The sequence below is a fragment of the Vipera ursinii genome, assembly GCF_947247035.1.
Source record: "Vipera ursinii genome assembly, chromosome: 9".
Taxonomy (NCBI): domain Eukaryota; kingdom Metazoa; phylum Chordata; class Lepidosauria; order Squamata; family Viperidae; genus Vipera; species Vipera ursinii.
The window spans coordinates 6,984,687-7,004,141 of NC_139523.1; the positions used below are offsets into that span (position 1 = coordinate 6,984,687).

The following is a 19,455-nucleotide window of genomic DNA, read 5'->3' on the forward strand; positions in this document are numbered from 1 at the left end:
AGGGTAGTAAGGGGGGAAAAACTTGGAGGAGAAAATACCTTGTATTTTATTCCTTGTGAGACTGAGATTATATCTAATTCAAACATTCTGCTTTAGGAAAAAAATAATAATAATTGACAGCTTATGCATGCCTAAGAAAGAAATTCACTAAAAAAGAATCTGATTTTCCTGGATCTTTTTTTGAAAGCATAATCTCCTCAGTATTCAAACTGTATAATTTCCAAATAAGATTTCCAAAACTCTATAATTTTCATATTCCAGAGCGTAACCCACCAATTGCCTCCCAAGTTTTTGGAAGCAACACTTTTCCACCCATTTTCTCAAACCCAGATGCTTTGCTTTACTTTGCTTTGCCCATTCTGCTGATGTTTTTTTTATTCCTCAAATGCCAAACAGCGCCTTAAATATTCTAGACAGATTTCCCCCTTATTTAATTTTTTTTTTAAAAAAAAAGCTAATTAGAAATTGCATTTAATTGAGCTCACACTGGAGGGCAAGTCAAAGACAAGGAAGAGAGATGGGGGATAAAGGAGGAGACTTTGATAGTGATGAGGTTATCAAAACTGTCAGAGAATGAAAAGGATTTTGAAATGGTTTTGATACTTTTCATTTTCCTCCAACACTTAAACTAGCACATGAACTAGCAAGCTTCTATGACCCGCTTAGAAGAGATTTAACAAGAGTGGAGTTGAAGTAAACAAGCTGCCAACAGTTTGTGAGCAATGTTGATGCTTTTTCAAAAAGGCAGAGCAAATAAATGACAAATCTTACACTTCCTGTGACTGAGGAAGAATAACCTGGAGCAAACAGGTTGTAGGTGCAAACGTTTCTAGCATGAAACACAAAGCAAGCAAGGAAAATGGACAGGGAAGCAAGGGGAGGTAGTTAGAAGAAGACAGAAGTCTTGTTCTGGAATGACAGAGAAAGGAGAATGGCTACTTGATTTGGAGACCAAGCTGGAATGTCACTTCCACCTGACCTCTACTGAGCCAACAGCTGCAATTCCACCATCCCTGGTGCTGGTGTTTTAAAAGAAGATCTCTGGCAAGCAAATACAATGGTTAGGTTCCCACATCTAAGCATGGCTTGTTTAGCCACAGTTTGTTGTAAAAGTACCACCACTGAGGTCATAAATTGTTTGCAAATTACACCAGCTTTATCATCTCTGCCTCTCTGCTGGCCTCTAGTGATGGCGAGGATTTATACAAGCCAGGTACAATAGGTCTTGTCAAAGCTCAAGCCATTATTAATTAATGCCTGCCATAAAGGGTGCAATCTGCATTCTCTGGTTCAAGCATGAAAGTATGTTAGATTGTTTTGAGCATAAAAGAAAATCTTCATTGTATTCTTCCTCTACTCCCCCCCCCCCCAAATTGCGAGATGGATCAGTGATCTTGGAGAGACTGATTTCCGGAGCTATTTAGCATGAATTCAGTGTGTCTGCATTCAAACCACGGTAAGAATGTGAATTAACGGCTGCTCTCTTAAGGGGAAGAAAGGTTTAACATTCCTAACCACATTTTTTTCCCTTTTCACTTTACTTCCTTGAAACTGAAAATTCTAATGCCCACAGAGTACTTTGATTGACGGTGGGATGAAGGAGGTGGTTCTACTGCATCTGTGACTTAAACTCCATTTTTCAATCTTTTCTCCATTTTGCTCAGTCATAACTTCAAATAAGTCACTTTTCTCCAACTACTAACCATCCTGCTTGGCCACTGCCCATATTGGTTGAGGACCATGCAAGTTGATATTTACCACATTCAGAAGGCCCCAGGTCAGAATCAGGTATTACGAGGCAATTGCAAAGCAATTTTTGCAGGCTTTTTCACGAGGGGCAGATACTATATTCACCAAGATAAATGAGGTTCAGAAGTCTTCAGAATTGTTCTTTTATTCAATGCATCAGTTCTAGTGTGACTGCCATGCTTTTTGGCTGGATGCAAGTTGATACAATTTTTGAAATTAAATGTTATCTTCCTAAATAAACTAAATCTTATAACAATAATCCCCAAAATTGGTTGATGGGACAATTGTTTCATAAAAAAAGTATTTGCACTGGATTAGTCCTGGGGGACCCACAACTCAGCAGCTGAGTAATAAGTGAATTTAATAAAACCCTGGGCAAGAAGCATTCTGTGTAGGATTTCAGTTGAAACTCTCCATCTGTCCTTATGCTCGTCATTAACATCCTTGGTGGCAGGGTATTCCAGAGGGATACTATTTCTCAGTTACAGCTTTTTTTTCCTGGTGGGAGAATATTTCATTTGGTAATTTTGCCTTGTCTACAGAATTAAGGGAATGAAGCTAACTAAAGCTGACCTAAGTGAAGCTCAAGGGATCAATAAACCGAATTCTTTTCCATTTGGGATGATTTCATCTTTAGTCATTTCCAAACTCCATTAAGAAATCAAGAAGGCATGGAATTACACTCATAAAAACGAATACTGGAATGTAGTTTATCTCACAACATTTTAATGTACCCTACCTGCATCTAAATATAGTATTAAATTCCACTGAAAACTTAATAGAACAAAAGGCCAAAGAGACAGAGAGAAAGCATGAATGCAGTGATTTTTTTTTCATTAGTCTAGCTGCAGCTTGTCAGGTGCAAGTAGCCAGATCTGTGCGTGAATCATCTGAAGCAGAAGCTGTGTTGTTAGTTACTTATGAATGATACCAAATTGACTGCATTCCAGTGGGAATGATCAGATACAGCATCCAGGAATCTGTGGGAAGTCAAGCCTGTGCCGCTTTCTGCAATGCAAAGACTCTAAGCTCATCACCCTCTTAACACCTCCCTCCAATCTAGCTGGAGATTCTACCAAAGCAGCTGTAAGTCATGCAGGGATATCCAAGAGATGGGAAGGGGGCTATAAAGTCCAGATGCTGTCCACAACCACATGACTGAAGACTGCCCACTTATTTACAGGTGCCATCACAGCTGGTGGGGATTTGATCACAGCTACCATCTTCCCTTGATTCCCCTCGCCTTCCAGATGCCATAGCAGTTACATTGGTTTGCATCAAAATTCACAGGCCCTCATTCCATAGATATTTCTTATATTTATTTCTCACCTTCTCTTAAAAGTTGCAACCAAGAAAATGAGACAAGCCAACATGGTAATTTACCTTCACATCTCAGGACTGCATTATCCCAAACCACATTGCCTTCTTTCAAGACACAGGTGACTGTTTCTGAGCCATGGGTCCTTATGAAGCCTTCATCACATAGGAAAGAGACTGAGCTACCAAGTTGGAGGCTATCACCAAAACGCTTCCCATTGACCGGCACTCCTGGGTCAGGACACTCATTGTGTCTGAAGGCTAGAAAGAAACAAGAAGACATGGTGAAGCAAATGCATTTTACCCCAAACAAAATGGCCCTCTGCATTTGCCTTAGGCTTCTTGTCTTCAGAGATGAACCCTGGGTTAACACATTCATGGGCATCAAAAAACATCTCCTTTTGTTCCTTTGCTATCTGCTGCCTCCCGTTGGCAATCTTGCCAGTGTGAAATGTATCTCCACTGTGGACCTGAAGACTCTATTTGGGTTAATGAGAAGGGTGTGTGGTACTCGCCTGAATGAAGGCAGTTATTATATGAAGCAATATATCCATATGATCACCATTGGCTGAAAGACTCTGTCCCTGTGATTCTGGAGAGGTGGAAACCTCTGGAAACATCTTTCCTTACTGCTCTTTTTATAGAGATTTTCAAACAAAATGTATTTCTCCAATCATTAATAGATATCCCGGTTGGTCCGATACCGTTGATCTTCAGTGGTTGCTTAAAAGCAAACAGTTGTAGTCACACCATAGGTAGCAGATTCTGCACAGCAACACTAAAGATTCCCTGAACTTGATGGATACTCCATTATAACAATTTTATAAAATTAATGCACCAAACTGATATTTTTGATATCCCCGTTGTATTTTAGTACCTAATAATTATAGACTTTTACAATTTAACAATAATACATTATAGCTTAGGCTATGCTTGTTTAGGTGCAACTGGTAGATAGACTGCCCAGTTAGGATTTCAGCATAGATTTTATCTGTTGTTTGTCATTATTTTATTCTAGAACTTTTAAGTAGATACTGTTTTGAGTATTTTTAATTGCACTGGCCTTTGATTGTAATAAAGATTGATTGATTGATTGATTGACCCATATGATGGAGAAACCAATGCGAACCTCAGGCTTACAGGTTTTGCCCAACAAGCTTGTTTATTTGATAGAAGTAGTTTAGATTTTGCATTGTAGGAATGAAGGTTTTTATACTTATAATCTTAAAATGGGATAATACATCATATCAAGAAAGAATATTATATAGTTCATAGAAAGAAAGAAAAAAATGTTTTTCTTGTATGGGTAGACAAAGATTACTTGCAGGAAGAGGAGGAGAAAGAAGAGTTACTCTAATTTTTGCTTTGAGGAGAGACCACCACTTTTGCACATATGTTTGTTAGACTCATATCCTCCTTTTCCTCCAGAAACTCAGGGTGCCATTAATTCCCCCCCCCCATAATAACAATGCTATTAAGTAATTTGGTGTATGGAATGAAGCTGGTGGGGTAGAAACCAGCAGTTCCACACTAAAAATGTGCTGTTATTCCATTACAGGTCAGATGTCCTGGTGGCCCCCAGGGGGAGGTCCTTCTCTGTGGGCGCGCCGGATTTGTGGAACCATTTGCCGGTTGAGCTCCGGATGGCACCCGACCTTCGCTCCTTCCGACGCGATCTGAAGACCTACTTGTTCGAACAAGCCGGGCTGGCCTGATGGGTGATGGGTTTGGGTTTTATTATTGTTTTAATGTATTTTAACTTACTGTTGTAAGCTTTTGGGCACCCTGTTTAATCTCTTTTAATTTTTGTATTCTTGTACTTTTATATGTTTGCCCTGTTCACCGCCCTGAGTCCTTCAGGAGAAGGGCGGTATACAAATAAAATTATTATTATTATTATGTCATAGAGACCATCAATGGAATTGTCTCAGTTGACTTAGAAAGGTATGAAGAAAACATAGAATTTAACTCCTGAAGCAAAGGCTTGTAAAAAGGGTTCAACTTATGTGTACTGTAAGAGGCAAGTGAGTGGATTTACTCTGCTTTGCAATAAAGAAAAGAATTGGGCTATATCTGAGAACCTATCACCAAGTAAACCAAATATGGGATAAGTATCTGGAGTGCTAAGACTTAGAACTTGGCTGTGAAGGCTGACTGTTGGGGTAAGAGCAAATGACTTGACTTGCCCATAGTCTCTCAGTGTGAGGCTCAGAGTCACTGTATGGGAGTTGGGTGGCTATGTAAATTTGTTTAATAAAAGTAAACAAATAAATACATGGCACAACACAATTAGAGGAATGTCTTCATTATATCCAGAATCAAGCCAGAATAATCACTTGGTTTTCTTATTCAGTTCTGACACAGGATAGAAAGAATTGTCTCTAAAGTGATTCACAAAACCATAAAATAATAAAGTACAATCTGTGCATCTCTAGCTATAAAGATTTAATCCATAACTCATATGACATAAAGGTTGCCCTGAGAGAATGGTTAGGTATTGAATACCAAATTAGAAAGTAAAGTTTTCAATGCCTTAACACATGCCAATGATATAGGCCTTTAGCTCATTCCTTCTTTCCTTCCTTCCTTCCTTCCTTCCTTCCTTCCTTCCTTCCTTCCTTCCTTCCTTCCTTCCTTCCTTCCTTCCTTCCTCCTTCCCTCCCTCCCTCCCTCCCTCCCTCCCTCCCAACTTTACATTTACTCTTCTCAGCTTTAGACATTGTTTCTTGAAGCTTAAAATACTTTCTTGAAGCAGATCATTTCTGCACTCAAAAACAGATATTTTGCACTTACAAGTACACTACTTTATCAAATAAAATGTTTTGAGGTTTGGCAAACAATTAATTATACCATTTCATCATGTGGGTGAGTAGCTCCAGGGCTATTGGTATGAATTTATGAAGTTTCTGTCCTTAGTAGCTTGCTTTGGTCTTCCTTTTCCCCATTTTAATCTAAATAAGTGGGAACTTTAAAATATCAACATTTATCGGATTTCTATTCATCTTTGCTGGTATCTTCGATATAACTTGCAACACAGACTCAATCCATTTTCTGTTATTGGCATCTTGGTTTACAACTGCGAGAAAAGAAGCTTCAGAAACTGAATATTGCAGGCATGGAATCAGGATTCAGTAACAACCTGTACCACCGTTTGTATCTCAGGAGAGCTAAGACACTTTATTTCCCTTTATTCAATATGTTCATAACTAGAAGATGGTGTTCTTGTCATTGTAGTTATATTTTTTTTTCTTTTTGGAAGAGTAAGATTGTTTGCGTGAAGGAGATCTCGAGAGTTTTAGGCAAGAATGTTTTGCCAATTCCATTTTTTTTAAATCCCATTTATATCCCGCCCTTCTCCGAAGACTCAGGGCGGCTTACAAGCTTAGCAGTAGCCTTCATTCTATGTATATGCCTGCTTATTAGGGCTTTCACGCCCCCCCCCCCAAGCAGCATTATTACAGTCAGCTTGATTGCCCCCAACAATCTGGGTCCTCATTTTACCTACCTCGGAAGGATGGAAGGCTGAGTCAACCTTGAGCCTGGTGGGATGTGAACCTGCACTAATTGCAGGCAGCTGGTGTTACTTAAGGAGGCATTAGCCCACTGCTCCACCAAGGCTTTGGTGATGTTAGGGGATGAATCTGAGATTTCTAAGACTTGAGGCAGCTTTTCCACGCACGTTGTGACAAGAACAACTTTCTTACTCTCAATCCAAATCTACCACTTTTAAAACTTTACCAACGACAATTTAAGCAAAGACCAAGGACCCCTAACTACTAAATGACAAAAAACAAAAACCCCTCAACTAATATATGCTGATTTTGATAAACCTGTCCTCTAATCCAGTATGGCAAATTATTTTTTAATAATAGCAGATTTGCAGTCGCCAACCAGAAATCCCATTAATTTTGTAGAGCTGCTAACCACTGTTGTAACAAAGGTCGTTTATCATTCTTGCCAAGTCAAGCTCATTGTGTTCCATAGAAAATTATAGGAGGGAACTTGAGTGCAAATTGCTATGTGAAACTGCCATTCACTCGACTAGGAAAAGCTTGGAATTAAGAGGATCCAAAAATAATTACTGCTTGGCTTTTTTTTTTTTTTTGCTATAGGCAACAAAGTTGTTTCTTCACTTTATGCAGTGTTTGGCTGTTTCAGGAGTCTCAGTGGGCCAATTTAGTTGGCCAATTCAGCCCCTGCAGGATAACAGTGATCATGAAATCACTGCGCTGGCTACCACCAGATTTCTAGGCCTAAGCCAAAGTATTGGATGTGACCTACAAAGCTCTGTATGGCATAAGTGGCAGGATGTATCAGACAGTGCTTTGCCAAGATCAAATCTGTCCATAAGCAGAGGACCTGCAAAGCATGACCTTCTGTGCAAAAGGTGGTAAAGGTACAAAGGTTTGGTTCCACAAAGATGGGAAGATTTGGAGCTACCCACAATAGAGGAATGGTTGGTGAAGATAATGGAACTTGCTCAGATGACTAAATTGGCTTCTTTGATCTGGGAAAAGACAATATCTAAGTTTACTGTTGACCGGAAACTCCTTTTTGCGTAAAAGACAAAAAAATAAACAAACAGGATTTATGGTTTTAATGATCAGACAGGTTGATTATAAAAAAGAAGAGCGTTAGGTTGTTGAGTCAGAAGTAAATTTATAATTGCATTTATAACTGCTATAAAGAAGATTGGAAGCTACTACTTTGCATCTTTTTTCTTTCTTTTCTATTTTTCCTTTTACTTCTCCCCATCTTGTACTTTGCGCTTTCTTTTAGATTTCTTTTTCTTTTTGTTATTTTGTATTAGTTTATATATATATATATATATATATATTAAAAAAAAACTTTAATAAAATTGTATCTATATAAAAAAGAGATATGTGGTATGTGGAATAGGTAATAAGCCTTCTGTTCTGGCCTTTGCTCTTGGAAGTTTCATAAAGTAGAGAAATCTATGTCACCAAACCTCCAATCCCCGTTGAATGTTTGTGCGTATCCATCTGTGGGGGAAAGGTTTATTTCTTTTGATGCAGGTAATCCTTGACTTACAACAGTACATTTAGTGACTGTTCGACATTACAACAGCACTGAAAAAAGTTACTCTTTTTCACACTTATGACCATTGCCCCATCCCTGTGGTCACATGGTTTACATTCAGATGCTTGACAATTGGTTCATATTTATGATGGTTGCAGTGTCCCAGAGTCATGTAATTATCTTTTGCAACCTACTGATAAGCAAAGTCAATGGGAAAACCAGATTCATTTAACACCCATGTTACTAATTTGACAATTGCAGTGGTTCACTTAACAAATGTGGTGAGAAAAGTTGTAAAGTGGGGCAAAATTCACTTAGCAATTTTCTCACTTAGCAAAATAAATTCTGGGCTCAGTTGTGGTCATAAGTCGAGAATTACCTGTAATATTGTTAATATATTCTGTTTTGTTTTATGTTACCTAGAATCTGCAGATTGGGGCAGGTTGCAAGCTTAACAAACAAATAAAGCAATAAAAGCATTTTAATGCATTAAAACTAAATCAATCAATCAATCAATTTTTATTACGGTCACTGACCACTGTTAAAATTCTCTCTCTCTCTCTCTCTCTCTCTCTCTCTCTCTCTCTCTCTCTCTCTCTCTCTCTCTCTCTCTCTCTCTCATTTATTTATTTATTTTTATTTTTATTCCATTTATATCCCGCCCTTCTCCGAAGACTCAGGGCGGCTTAACTATCTAACTTTATTTTCTGGGCTGTGATTGTTTACCACATACTTAAATATATTTTACAATAATTGCAAAATGAACCTGTATCTGGGGTTTTCACTTTTCCCCAAAGCCACATATGGTTTAATGGTTTGGTTTAAGCTCATATAATGCTACATTTAAGGATTTTGATGATTAATAACAAAGATTTGGATTATGAGCCTGTTCTTACAGTGTAAAAACTAGTATAATTTTAAGACACATTGTGACTTGCATGGGTTTTAAATTGTTCTGTTTGAATGGATTGAATATTGCATTATTTTCAGTTTTCCATAGACAAGATTGGGTTCAAAAGCACTGGAGATTCAGAGAATGCATATTCTAGGGGATCATTTTTTGGGAGGGTGAAGAGCATAAACAATTTTTGATGTTACCCTCCACTGTCAACCTCATGACTACAATGCTTAAATTATTATCACAACTTTTATTAAATGTTAGCTCCTGTGTTACTCCTATCCCACAATATTGACTAATCTTCCTGAATGAGGGTGGAGTGGGTAGGAAGGAAATTAAGGAGGTATGTATGTAACGTTTGGCAACTACAAGTAGTCCTCTACTTACAGTCATTTGTTTCACGACAGTTCCAAGTTACAACGGGCCCCAAGAAAAGTGAATTATGACTGGTCTCTCGCACTTATGACTGTCACAGCCAGCAGTATGCAGCAGCAACCAAAAAAGCTAATACAATCCTAGGTTGTATAAGCAGAGGCATAAAATCAAGATCACGTGAAGTATTAGTACCGCTTTATAAATCCCTAGTAAGACTACACCTGGAATATTGCAACCGATTTTGGTCACCATACTACAAAAAAGATGTTGAGTCTTTGGAAAAAGTTCAGAGAAGAGCAACTAAGATGATCAAAGGCCTGGAGACTCAAACATGCGAAGAACGGCTGCAGGACTTAGGTTTGGCTAGTCTAAAGAAAAGAAGAAATAGGGGAGACATTATCTGAGAGGCAGCCACAAGGCAGAGGGGGTCAGGTTGTTCACCAAAGCACCAAATGGAAGGACGATAAACAATGGTTGGAAACTGATCAAAGAGAAAAACAACCTGGAATTGAGGAGAAACTTCCTGACAGTGAGGACAATTAACCAGTGGAACAGCTTGCCTTCAGAGATCATGGGTGCTCCATCACTGGAGATTTTAAAGAAGAGACTAGACAATCACCTGTCTGTGACAGTATAGGATGGTTCTCTTGCTTGAGCAGTGGGCTGGACTAGAAGACCTCCAAGGTCCCTTCCAGCTCTATTCTATTCTAATATTCTAAAAATCTGGGTGCTTGGCAACCCACACATATTTACAATGATTGCAGCCTCCTAGGGTCACACAATCACCATTTGCGACCTTTCCAGCTGACTTCCAACAAGAAATGGGGGGGGGGGTTGGGTTTGATTTGCTTAACAATCGCGTGACTCACTTAACAACTATGGTGATTCTTTTAAAAACTATAGCAAAAAAAATTAAATCATTGAATCAGGTGTGACTCACTTAGCAACCACCTTGCTTAGCAATGGAAATTCTGGCAGCTTCAGTTGTGGTTGTAAGTCGAGGTCTTCCTGTACTGCAGAATTAAAAACTCAACCCAAATCTGTTTACTTGCCACATCAATCAGTTCAGAGAAACTTGCAACACATTTTTTAACTTAATTGTAGCTCCTACTTATGCTATTTCTCATTCTGCAAAGATGTGAAAACAGGGATTTGCAGATTTTAGTCAAAGTACGCAGTCTGGCCTTAAATATTCAAAAGCTACAAATATGTATATATGCCATAGATCCCTTCGGGAGTCAGTAGACGTTTGCAGCTGCAAAGCATGTTAACATCAATATTGCTGACATTTGTCATTCACTTAGGAGGTTTAATTTACCTGAAAATTATCTGCAAAGAGGATGCAGAACAGATAGTTGCAAACAAATAACACTAGCTATATGAGAAAGGATAGAGAGAATTTACAATGGGGTGAAAATACGTTAAAGAACTGGAGAAATTGACATGTCAAGGAATGAAAGAAGGGCAATTTGCATTTTAAAAAAGATTTCTCGAGCAATTTATATTCAGTAACATAAATTAAAGGAAGATATGCACAGAGGCTCCATATGTTAGGAAATATGGTGAAAGTACAGTAGTGATAATCTCCTAGATCAAAGGAAAATTTTAAAATTCAAGAGCATGTGGTAGATGCATTCTGAGTTGGTTGGTCACCAGTTTGCTTCTGGGCCCAATTTAAGGTCCTGGTTTTCATTTTCTTAAACCCTACGTAGCATAGGGATGGGCTATCTGAAGGACAACCTCTCCCTGATTACATCTACCCATCCTAAAAGATATGAAGAATGGTGGCAGCAATTGAGGATGTCTAGTTTAATGAAATAGTGACAGATTTTATTTTCCTGGGCTCCAAGATCACTGCAGATGGGGACTGTAGCCAAGAAATTAAAAGACGCTTGCTCCTGGAGAGGAAAGCCATGGCAAATCTAGACAGCACACTAAAAAGCAGAGACATCACCCTGTCAACAAAAGTGCATATCGTCAAGGCTATGGTCTCCCCAGTTGCAATGTATGGCTGTGAAAGCTGGACCATAAGAAAGGCTGAGCGCCAAAGAATTGAGGCCTTTGAACTATGGTGCTGGAGAAGACTCCTGGGAGTCCCTTGGACTGCAAGGCGATCAAACCAGTCAGTCCTAGAGGAGATCAACCCTGACTTCTCTTTAGAAGGCCAGATCCTGAAGCTAAAACTCAAATACTTTGGCCACCTAATGAGAAGGAAGGACTCACTGGAGAAGAGCCTAATGCTGGGAAAGATTGAGGGCAAGAGAAGAAGGGGACGACAGAGAATGAGGTGGCTGGATGGAGTCACTGAAGCAGTAGGCGTGAGCTTAAATGGACTCCAGAAGATGGTAGAGGACAGGAAGGCCTGGAGGAACGTTGTCCATGGGGTCGCGATGGGTCGGACACGACTTTGCAGCTAACAACAACAACAGTTTAATTAAAAGAAGGACTAGGGGGGGGGACGGGACATGACAGCAGTGTTTCAATACCTAAGGGGCTGCCAGAAAGAAGAGGGGGTCAACCAAAACACCTGAAGGCAGGACAAGAAGCAACGGATGGAAACTAATCAAGGAGAGAAGCAACCTAGAACTTAGGAGAAAATTCCTGACAGTTAGAACAATTAACCAGTAGAACAATTTCCTTTCAAAGTTTGTGGGGTGCTCCAGCACCGAAGCTTTTAAGAAGTGATTGGACAACCACTTGTCTCTAAGGTATGGGGTCATCTGTTTGACCAGGATATTGGACCAGAAGACCTCCAAGGTCTCTTTCAACTCTTTTATTCTGTTATCCTATCACATCTGGCAGGAGGGACATTTTGCAGGTCCCATCTATTAAGTAAGGAGTTTCATCTGATGGGACACAAGAGACCAGCCTTTTCACTTGCTGTAGTCCCCAATAACAGTCTTGTTTTTACTTATGTTTTATTGTTTTAATCTGTTTTTGGAAAATGTTTTATTACTGGTTTTATTGCAGCTACCCCTCATTGCTTTGTGCAAGATTGGAGATCGTGTGAATTTGATAAATAAGTAAACAAATCAGAAGACTTGATTATTCACAAATGGCTGTGATGCTGAGTGTGGCTAGTCTTAGAGCCTTGGTGGAGCAGTGGGCTGATGCCTCCTTAAGTAACACCAGCTGCCTGCAATTAGTGCAGGTTCGAGTCCCACCAGGCTCAAGGTTGACTCAGCCTTCCATCCTTCCGAGGTAGGTAAAATGAGGACCCAGATTGTTGGGGGCAATTAAGCTGACTTTGTAATAATGCCGCTTGGGGTGTGTGTGAAAGCCCTAATAAGCAGGCATATACATAGAATGAAGGCTACTGCTAAGCTTGTAAGCCGCCCTGAGTCTTCGGAGAAGGGCGGGATATAAATGGAATTAAAATAAAAAAAATAAAAATAAAATAGTCCCCAAGCACACAAATGCCCACCAATACCCCCCACACAATTAGAATACTGTCCCCATCCCAATAGAACTATTGCAGAACCCAAAATGACTCCTGCTCGTAAATATGAAGCTAGATGGTCATGTTTTCTTGTGTAGCATACCAGTTATCTATTTAATTTATTATTTAAGGCTGGTTAAGGTTGGAAGCCTTCTATCGTGAGAAATACCCTGGAGAAAACAAAATAAAACTCCCAACAGACCAAATATTGATTTACCAACCGTAGCATTTGTACTGATCCGTGCTTTCCTAGCTGCCACTCTGATTCAAAGGAACAAAGAGATAAAAAGTGCCCTGAATGCTTCCTTGCACACCTGTTCATATAGCATCGGCCTTTGCCGTCTGTTGACTTACTGGTAAACGTGATATTGAAGCCACGCTTCTCAGTGGAGTGATCTGTCTGGAATTCCAACCTGGCAACGTGGCCGCTACTGGTCAGAGAAGATGGGAGTTGGCTTCCAGAGAAGGTCCCGAGGGTGGGTGATTCAGCTGTTCCACCATCCTTCACCGCCAAGAAGTCAAACTGAGGCTCCACGTCAAAATCATTAAAAGCCAAATGGATCCGACTTTCAGGTTTTGCAATGATTAGCCAGGCACAGTGCAAGCTGCTGCCATATTCCTCAGGGTAATTCGGGGAGAGCACAATCCCAGATGGACTGGTGAAATTGAAGAAGCAGGAAACTGCAGTGTAAAAACAAAAGGAAGGAAGGAAGGAAGGAAGGAAGGAAGGAAGGAAGGAAGGAAGGAAGGAAGGAAGGAAGGAAGGAAGGAAAGATAGGGAGGGAGGAAGGAAGGAAGGAAGGAAGGAAGGAAGGAAGGAAGGAAGGAAGGAAGGAAAGAAAGATAGGGAGGGAGGAAGGAAGGAAGGAAGGAAGGAAGGAAGGAAAGATAGGGAGGGAAGGAGGAAGGAAGGAAGGAAGGAAGGAAGGAAGGAAGGAAGGAAGGAAGGAAGGAAGGAAGATGAGTGTCAGTGTGCATGCAATTTAAACAAGTTAATTTAATGCCTGTTCTTTGCATCTTGGGGTTGTAAAGGGATAAACGGAAAATGAAACTCAAGAATTGTTATCTTGTTAGTTAAGTATAAACGTATCTATTTCTCAAAGCAACTTTTTCCTCTTTAATCTTTGGTTTGATTTCTGTTTTCTTTCTTTGGAACATTCATAAACAGTAACAATTATACTACTGGAGATCTCAGTATTACATATCAAGCTACAAACAGTCATCCTTCTTATATTACAAAATAATTATATGTGGTTTGCGATATCAATGCCACACTTAGCTTTAATTGTACAAGTTAAGTAACTTTGTGGTCATTAACAACTCAGAATTAAGTTACACTGATGTAAATGTTTTCTTATCTTTAAAAGTTCATCAAATTATTATTACGTCAAGGAAAATTTAGGCTATTGTAGAAATACCACTGTACCTAGCTCATGTCTGAATTCTGTAATGTATTAATTGGATCTTTTATACAATAAAGTAATGAATTACCAAACGGGGGGGGGGGGGGGGAGGCTTGCTATCCTTTTTGATTGAAGAGCAGTTAAGAAGAGTGAAATGTCTTTAAAAACAATGGCTATATATCTGATAGAAGGTTCAAATTTTCTACCAACCAGTCTCAATAAATAAGTAGGAGTTTTCAAAGGAATTTTGGTTTGGGGGAAAGTAGGTCTGAATTCAAAGTTGAAAATGCAATAAAGGAAGAAGCAATATTTATTGACCCCTAAAGGGTTTTTTTGCTAAATGTGTTTTACAGAAAGAGTAATTAAAGTGGAAAAAAAAGCCAACCAACAACACTATTTACATGATGTGTCATTTAAAACTGTGTATGTGAAGTTGTGGAAAACAACCCAATTCCTGGAAGTTAGGAATGTTATGTTAATTATGAGATACGGCAATTGGATATGATAAAATTATTTGGTTATTTCAGGCATTCCAAGTCTATATAAAATTATTTGGTTGTTTCAGGCATTCCAAGTCTATTTGTGTGTTTGCTGGATTTTTTTTTCTATAATATACAGTATTGGAAATAATTTTCTGACAAAAGTTTTTGAAACTGACACTGACATTGAGTTAATAATTGGTAGAATAAGATCAAACTGTACGTTAAGCATATGCCTATTTTTGCTTCTTCTGATGCAGGCTTTTATTTTTATTGATTTTTGTTGTTGTTTTAGATTCATATGGTGCTTTTCCTTCAGAAATTCAAGGGGGCACAAAGGAATTCTTTCACTTACCATGGAAAAAGCAAGGAAAAAGTTTCTTTTATAAGAAACAAAGATTAATGGTAATATAGGTAGTCTTCACTTTAACAACCACAAATGAGCTTGGAATTTCCGTTGTAATTTGTTGTGGTAGTTAAGTAGGTGACCACACGACCTGATCTGATTTTACAACTGTTTTTATGATGGTCGTAAAATGAATTACCATGGTCATTAAGTGGACCAGATGGTCATTAAGCAAACCATATAGCTAAAAAGCAAATTGAAATGTGTGTTTTTTTGCTGGCAAAAAGTGCTGGAAAATGGCATAAAAGTTGCAAATTGTGGTCACGTGACTCCAGAACACTACAATCAGGCATAAGTGCAAGCCAGTTGCCAAGCACCCAAAATATGATCACATGACCGTGAGGGGAAATGCAGAAGGCAGCAGTCGTAACTTCAAGAAAGGCTCGTAAGTAACTTCTGGGGAATCTGTCATAATCCTGAACAGTCATTAAACAAGGACTATCTATAAAGGACATTTCTTACATTATACAAGATAACCCTAGTTATCTTTTTGATGGATCTTGAGGCAAACCTTTTCAGCAAACCAAGGCTGTCTACTCAAAGAGTGCAGGGGACCAACATTAGCAATAATTCATTGAAATCCAGGCAGATCATATGTTTAAAATATGGAAATATTTGACACGGCAACTTCAAATTACACTTATATCAGTGGATTTTCATGAAACTCTTCAGATATCTATTGGCTTGTCAGATCAGTTTATTTATTACTTCAGACTAGCCTTTAGGTCAAACTCCAATTTCATCACGGCAACATGGAAGTCATTTTCTTGCAACACATTCACGTTGATCTGTTCATGGATATATTATTGGAGACATACGGATGGATTTCATAACCTCCTTCCTTCTCAAACAGTTCCCATGTGCACTCTCACATATACACACGACACGAAATGAAGCAGTAGAAATGGTTTAGTATAGATGTTGATCAAGTTGCCACAAGATGACTTGGTCTTGATATCTCCAACTGTGTATCACTGGAGGTTTTTAAGAAGAGATTGGACAGTCATTTTGTCTGGAATGGTATAGGGCAGGGGTCCCCAACCCCCGTCTGTGGACCAGCACTGGTCTACGGCATGCCAGAAACTGGGCCACACAAACAAGCAAAGCCCCATCCACAGGATGCAGGCAGCACATGGAGCCAGGTTTCCCCGGGTCCACAAAAACATCTCTCAGCTCTGGTACTCTGTAATTGTAGATGTATTAAGTCTAACTCTTTAGTACAGGGGTGTCAAACTCAATTTCATTGAGGGCCACATCAGCATTGGGGTTGCCCTCAGGGGGCCGGGTGGGTATGGCCAGGGTGGGCGTGGCCTACTGGGTGGGTGTGGCTAGAGTGTGTATGGCCTACTGGGTGGGCGTGGCCAGCTCTACATCGTTCGCATCAAGGGTGCCTGGGCTGGAGTGGGACAGATCTGAGGGTCTCTGGCAGAAGGAGGGTCTCTGGGCCAGGGCCAAGGCAGTGGGGGCCGTTCCCTCACTGTTTCCAGGATGGCTTCGCGGGCCGCATGAAACCACTTCACGGGCCGGATCCGGCCCCCGGGCCTTGTGTTTGACATGTCTGCTTTAGTAAGATCAAGCAGAGCAAACTAAACTTAACCCCAGAAGCATCCCTAACTCCTATTTTGTGACTTTTCCACACCTAAAGATTCTGCTGCTGATATTTGGTGAGTGACTGTCATTCAAAGTGACTGAATTTGGCTGATCTGAGGACTATCCATATGATGGCGCATAGCTACCAAATTGTCCACTTTTGAAAGCTATTAGTTGGCATTTCAAATTCGGATCCATCAAATTTGTTCTCTTCTCCCCACCCCGCAGCTAGGTCTGTTTGCAGTAATAGAAACTAAACGTCTGACCTAGATGGAGAAAAATGGCTAGCTACAATTTTATAGATGGAGGGAAATAGATTTGAGGGAGCTAAGGTCTCAGTTCAAAGGTTTGTTCCCCAAAACAGTGTGACAATATGTGTGTGCAACCCTCCACATGGCATTTCTGCCATTACTAAGAGGGAAAAAGAGTTAACAGTTCTCCCTTGGAACAGACACACAGGCACAGACAGACAAACAGACACACAAATAGAGTGCCAAGCTATGGATGATACCGAAAGTAAAATAATAATAATAATAATAATAATAATAATAATAATAATAATAATAATAATAATAATAATAATAATAATAATAATAATAATAATAGTAGTAGTAGTAGTAGTAGTAGTAGTAGTAAGTTGGAAGGGACCTTGGAGGTCATCTAGTCCAACCCCCTGCTCAGGCGGGAAACCCTATAACATTTCAGGCAAATGGCTGTCCAGTCTCTTCTTAAAAACCTCCAGTGTTGGAGCATTCACCACCTCTGGAGGCAGGTTGTTCCACTGGTTAATTGTTCTCACTGTCAGGAAGTTTCTCCTTAGTTCTAGGTTGCTTCTCTCCTTGACTAGTTTCCATCCATTGCTTCTTGTCCTGCTTTCAGGTGCTTTGGAGAATAGCTTGACTCCCTCTTCTTTGTGGTAGCCCCTGAGATATTGGAAGACTGCTATCATGTCACCCCTCACCCTTCTCTTCGTTAAACTACACATACCCAATTCCAGCAACCGTTTCTTATATGTTTTAGCCTCCAGTCCCCCAATTATCTTTGTTGCTCTTCTCTGTACTCTTTCTAGAGTCTCAACATCTTTTTTACATCATGGTACCTGCTAGTGCTCATGTGAAAAGAAAATCTATAGTGGAACCAATGGAATAATTTTCATTAAGGCATGACACTGTCCTCTTTACAATAACACTTGCTATGAACAGAGAGAGGCACGACTCTCCAACTTTCCCCAAACTGCAACCTCTTTTTCTCCTCCTCCTCCTTCTCTCTTCCTCAGGATTTCTGGCTATTTTAAAATATAAAGTTATCCTTCTGCTCATCAAGCGGCTGAGCTTTCTACATTGCCCACCCTTTTCCCAGTCCTCCTGGGCTTAATTCCAAACAGCTGCTATGGGCGGAAGCCAAATTGTATCTCTCCCTTGGACTTGCCATGATAATTTTATACACCTCTATCACATTCCCCCTCCCGTTCCCGAAAGTGGTTCCAACATTCTGCAGACAGCCGGCTCAGATGGTTAAGACACGTACCATGCGAGGGTGGGCCAAGAAAAATTGCGTCCCCTGAGCAGAGTGCGGTAGGAATCTACTGCTCAGAGGCCAGGAAGGAAAACAACTGTATTCCACCTCCCAGTATGCACCTCCATGCCAACTTACGGCAAAACCACTCCCCATCCTCTGCCATTAGGCCATCATCAGGAGGCGGACTGGCAGCTTCAGCTAACGAGGTGTGAAGCCAGATGGTGGGAAAGCAAAGGCAATTAACAAAAAAAAATGTTTAGAGCACAACTGCGAATATGGAGTCTGCTCAGCCGTCCAGAGGGAGCTTTTACCAGACTGTGGCTGTTGAGGTCCATTGGCTTCCCATAGCAAAGAGGTTCTTTAATTGGGCCCATCTCCTGGATGTCCAATCCATTTACAGTTAGGCTGGTTTATTCCACCTGTAAACATTTGCCTTCCGCATTTTGCCTGCCTCTTCCTGGTCCTTGCCCATCATCTACAGACCACTGCAGATATTTCATGCTAATTAACAAGTAGGGATATAATGATGCTCAGATGCGCTTTCGTAAAGATATGACTGTAATGAACTGGACCTCTTTGTCATGTCTTTGCTTGTATTTTCTCCAAAGGGCCTAATGGCTGCATTTTATTTTTTAGTGGCTAAACAGAGGCTGACAAACGTCTATTGGCTTCACTTTAAATGCCGTGTGTTTGTTTTAATTAGGGTGATGAGGAGTAAGTCAGGTTGTCCTAAGGAGTTTTTATTTCAATGGGCTGAGGGAAGGAGGCGGTGTAAAGATTTGCACCACCTATTCAGGTTTGTTTTTTTTGTTTGTGTATGTGTGTATGTTCCTAAAGGAAATCAACCCTGACTCTCCTTTGCAAGGACAGATGCTGAAGCTCAAATACTTTGGCCACCGAACGGGAAGAGGGGACTCATTGGAGAAGACCCCGATGTTGGGAATGACTGAAGGCAAGAGGAGAAGGGGACGGCAGAGGATGAGATGGTTAGATAGTGTCATGAACGCAATGAACACAAAACTCCAGGAGACAGTGGAGGACAGAGGGACCTGGGGTGCTATGGTTCAGGGTTGTGAAGAATCAGACAAATTTTATGACTGAACAACAGCAACAATTGGGTGCATGTGCATGAAAAAACAACAACAGGAAAGGATATTTCTCTTTCTCAGTGGTTTTCCACTAAAGTTTGAGTGAATATTGGTGAATTTGGTGAATTTTCTGGGAGCGATAGAAAAACAGTT

At 40.1% G+C, this 19,455-nt stretch overlaps 1 protein-coding gene across 1 annotated transcript in view; it reads right to left on the bottom strand.

The window, feature by feature from the left end:
* Positions 1–19,455, bottom strand: part of CSMD2 (CUB and Sushi multiple domains 2) — a gene marked incomplete at both ends in the record, with an annotated part of 607,174 nt that overhangs the window by 196,615 nt on the left and 391,104 nt on the right. Inside the window, 2 exons of the mRNA XM_083370102.1 lie at positions 3,133–3,327; positions 13,173–13,499. Of these exons, the coding sequence (XP_083226228.1) occupies positions 3,133–3,327; positions 13,173–13,499 (522 nt within the window). The remainder of the gene's footprint in view (positions 1–3,132; positions 3,328–13,172; positions 13,500–19,455) is intronic.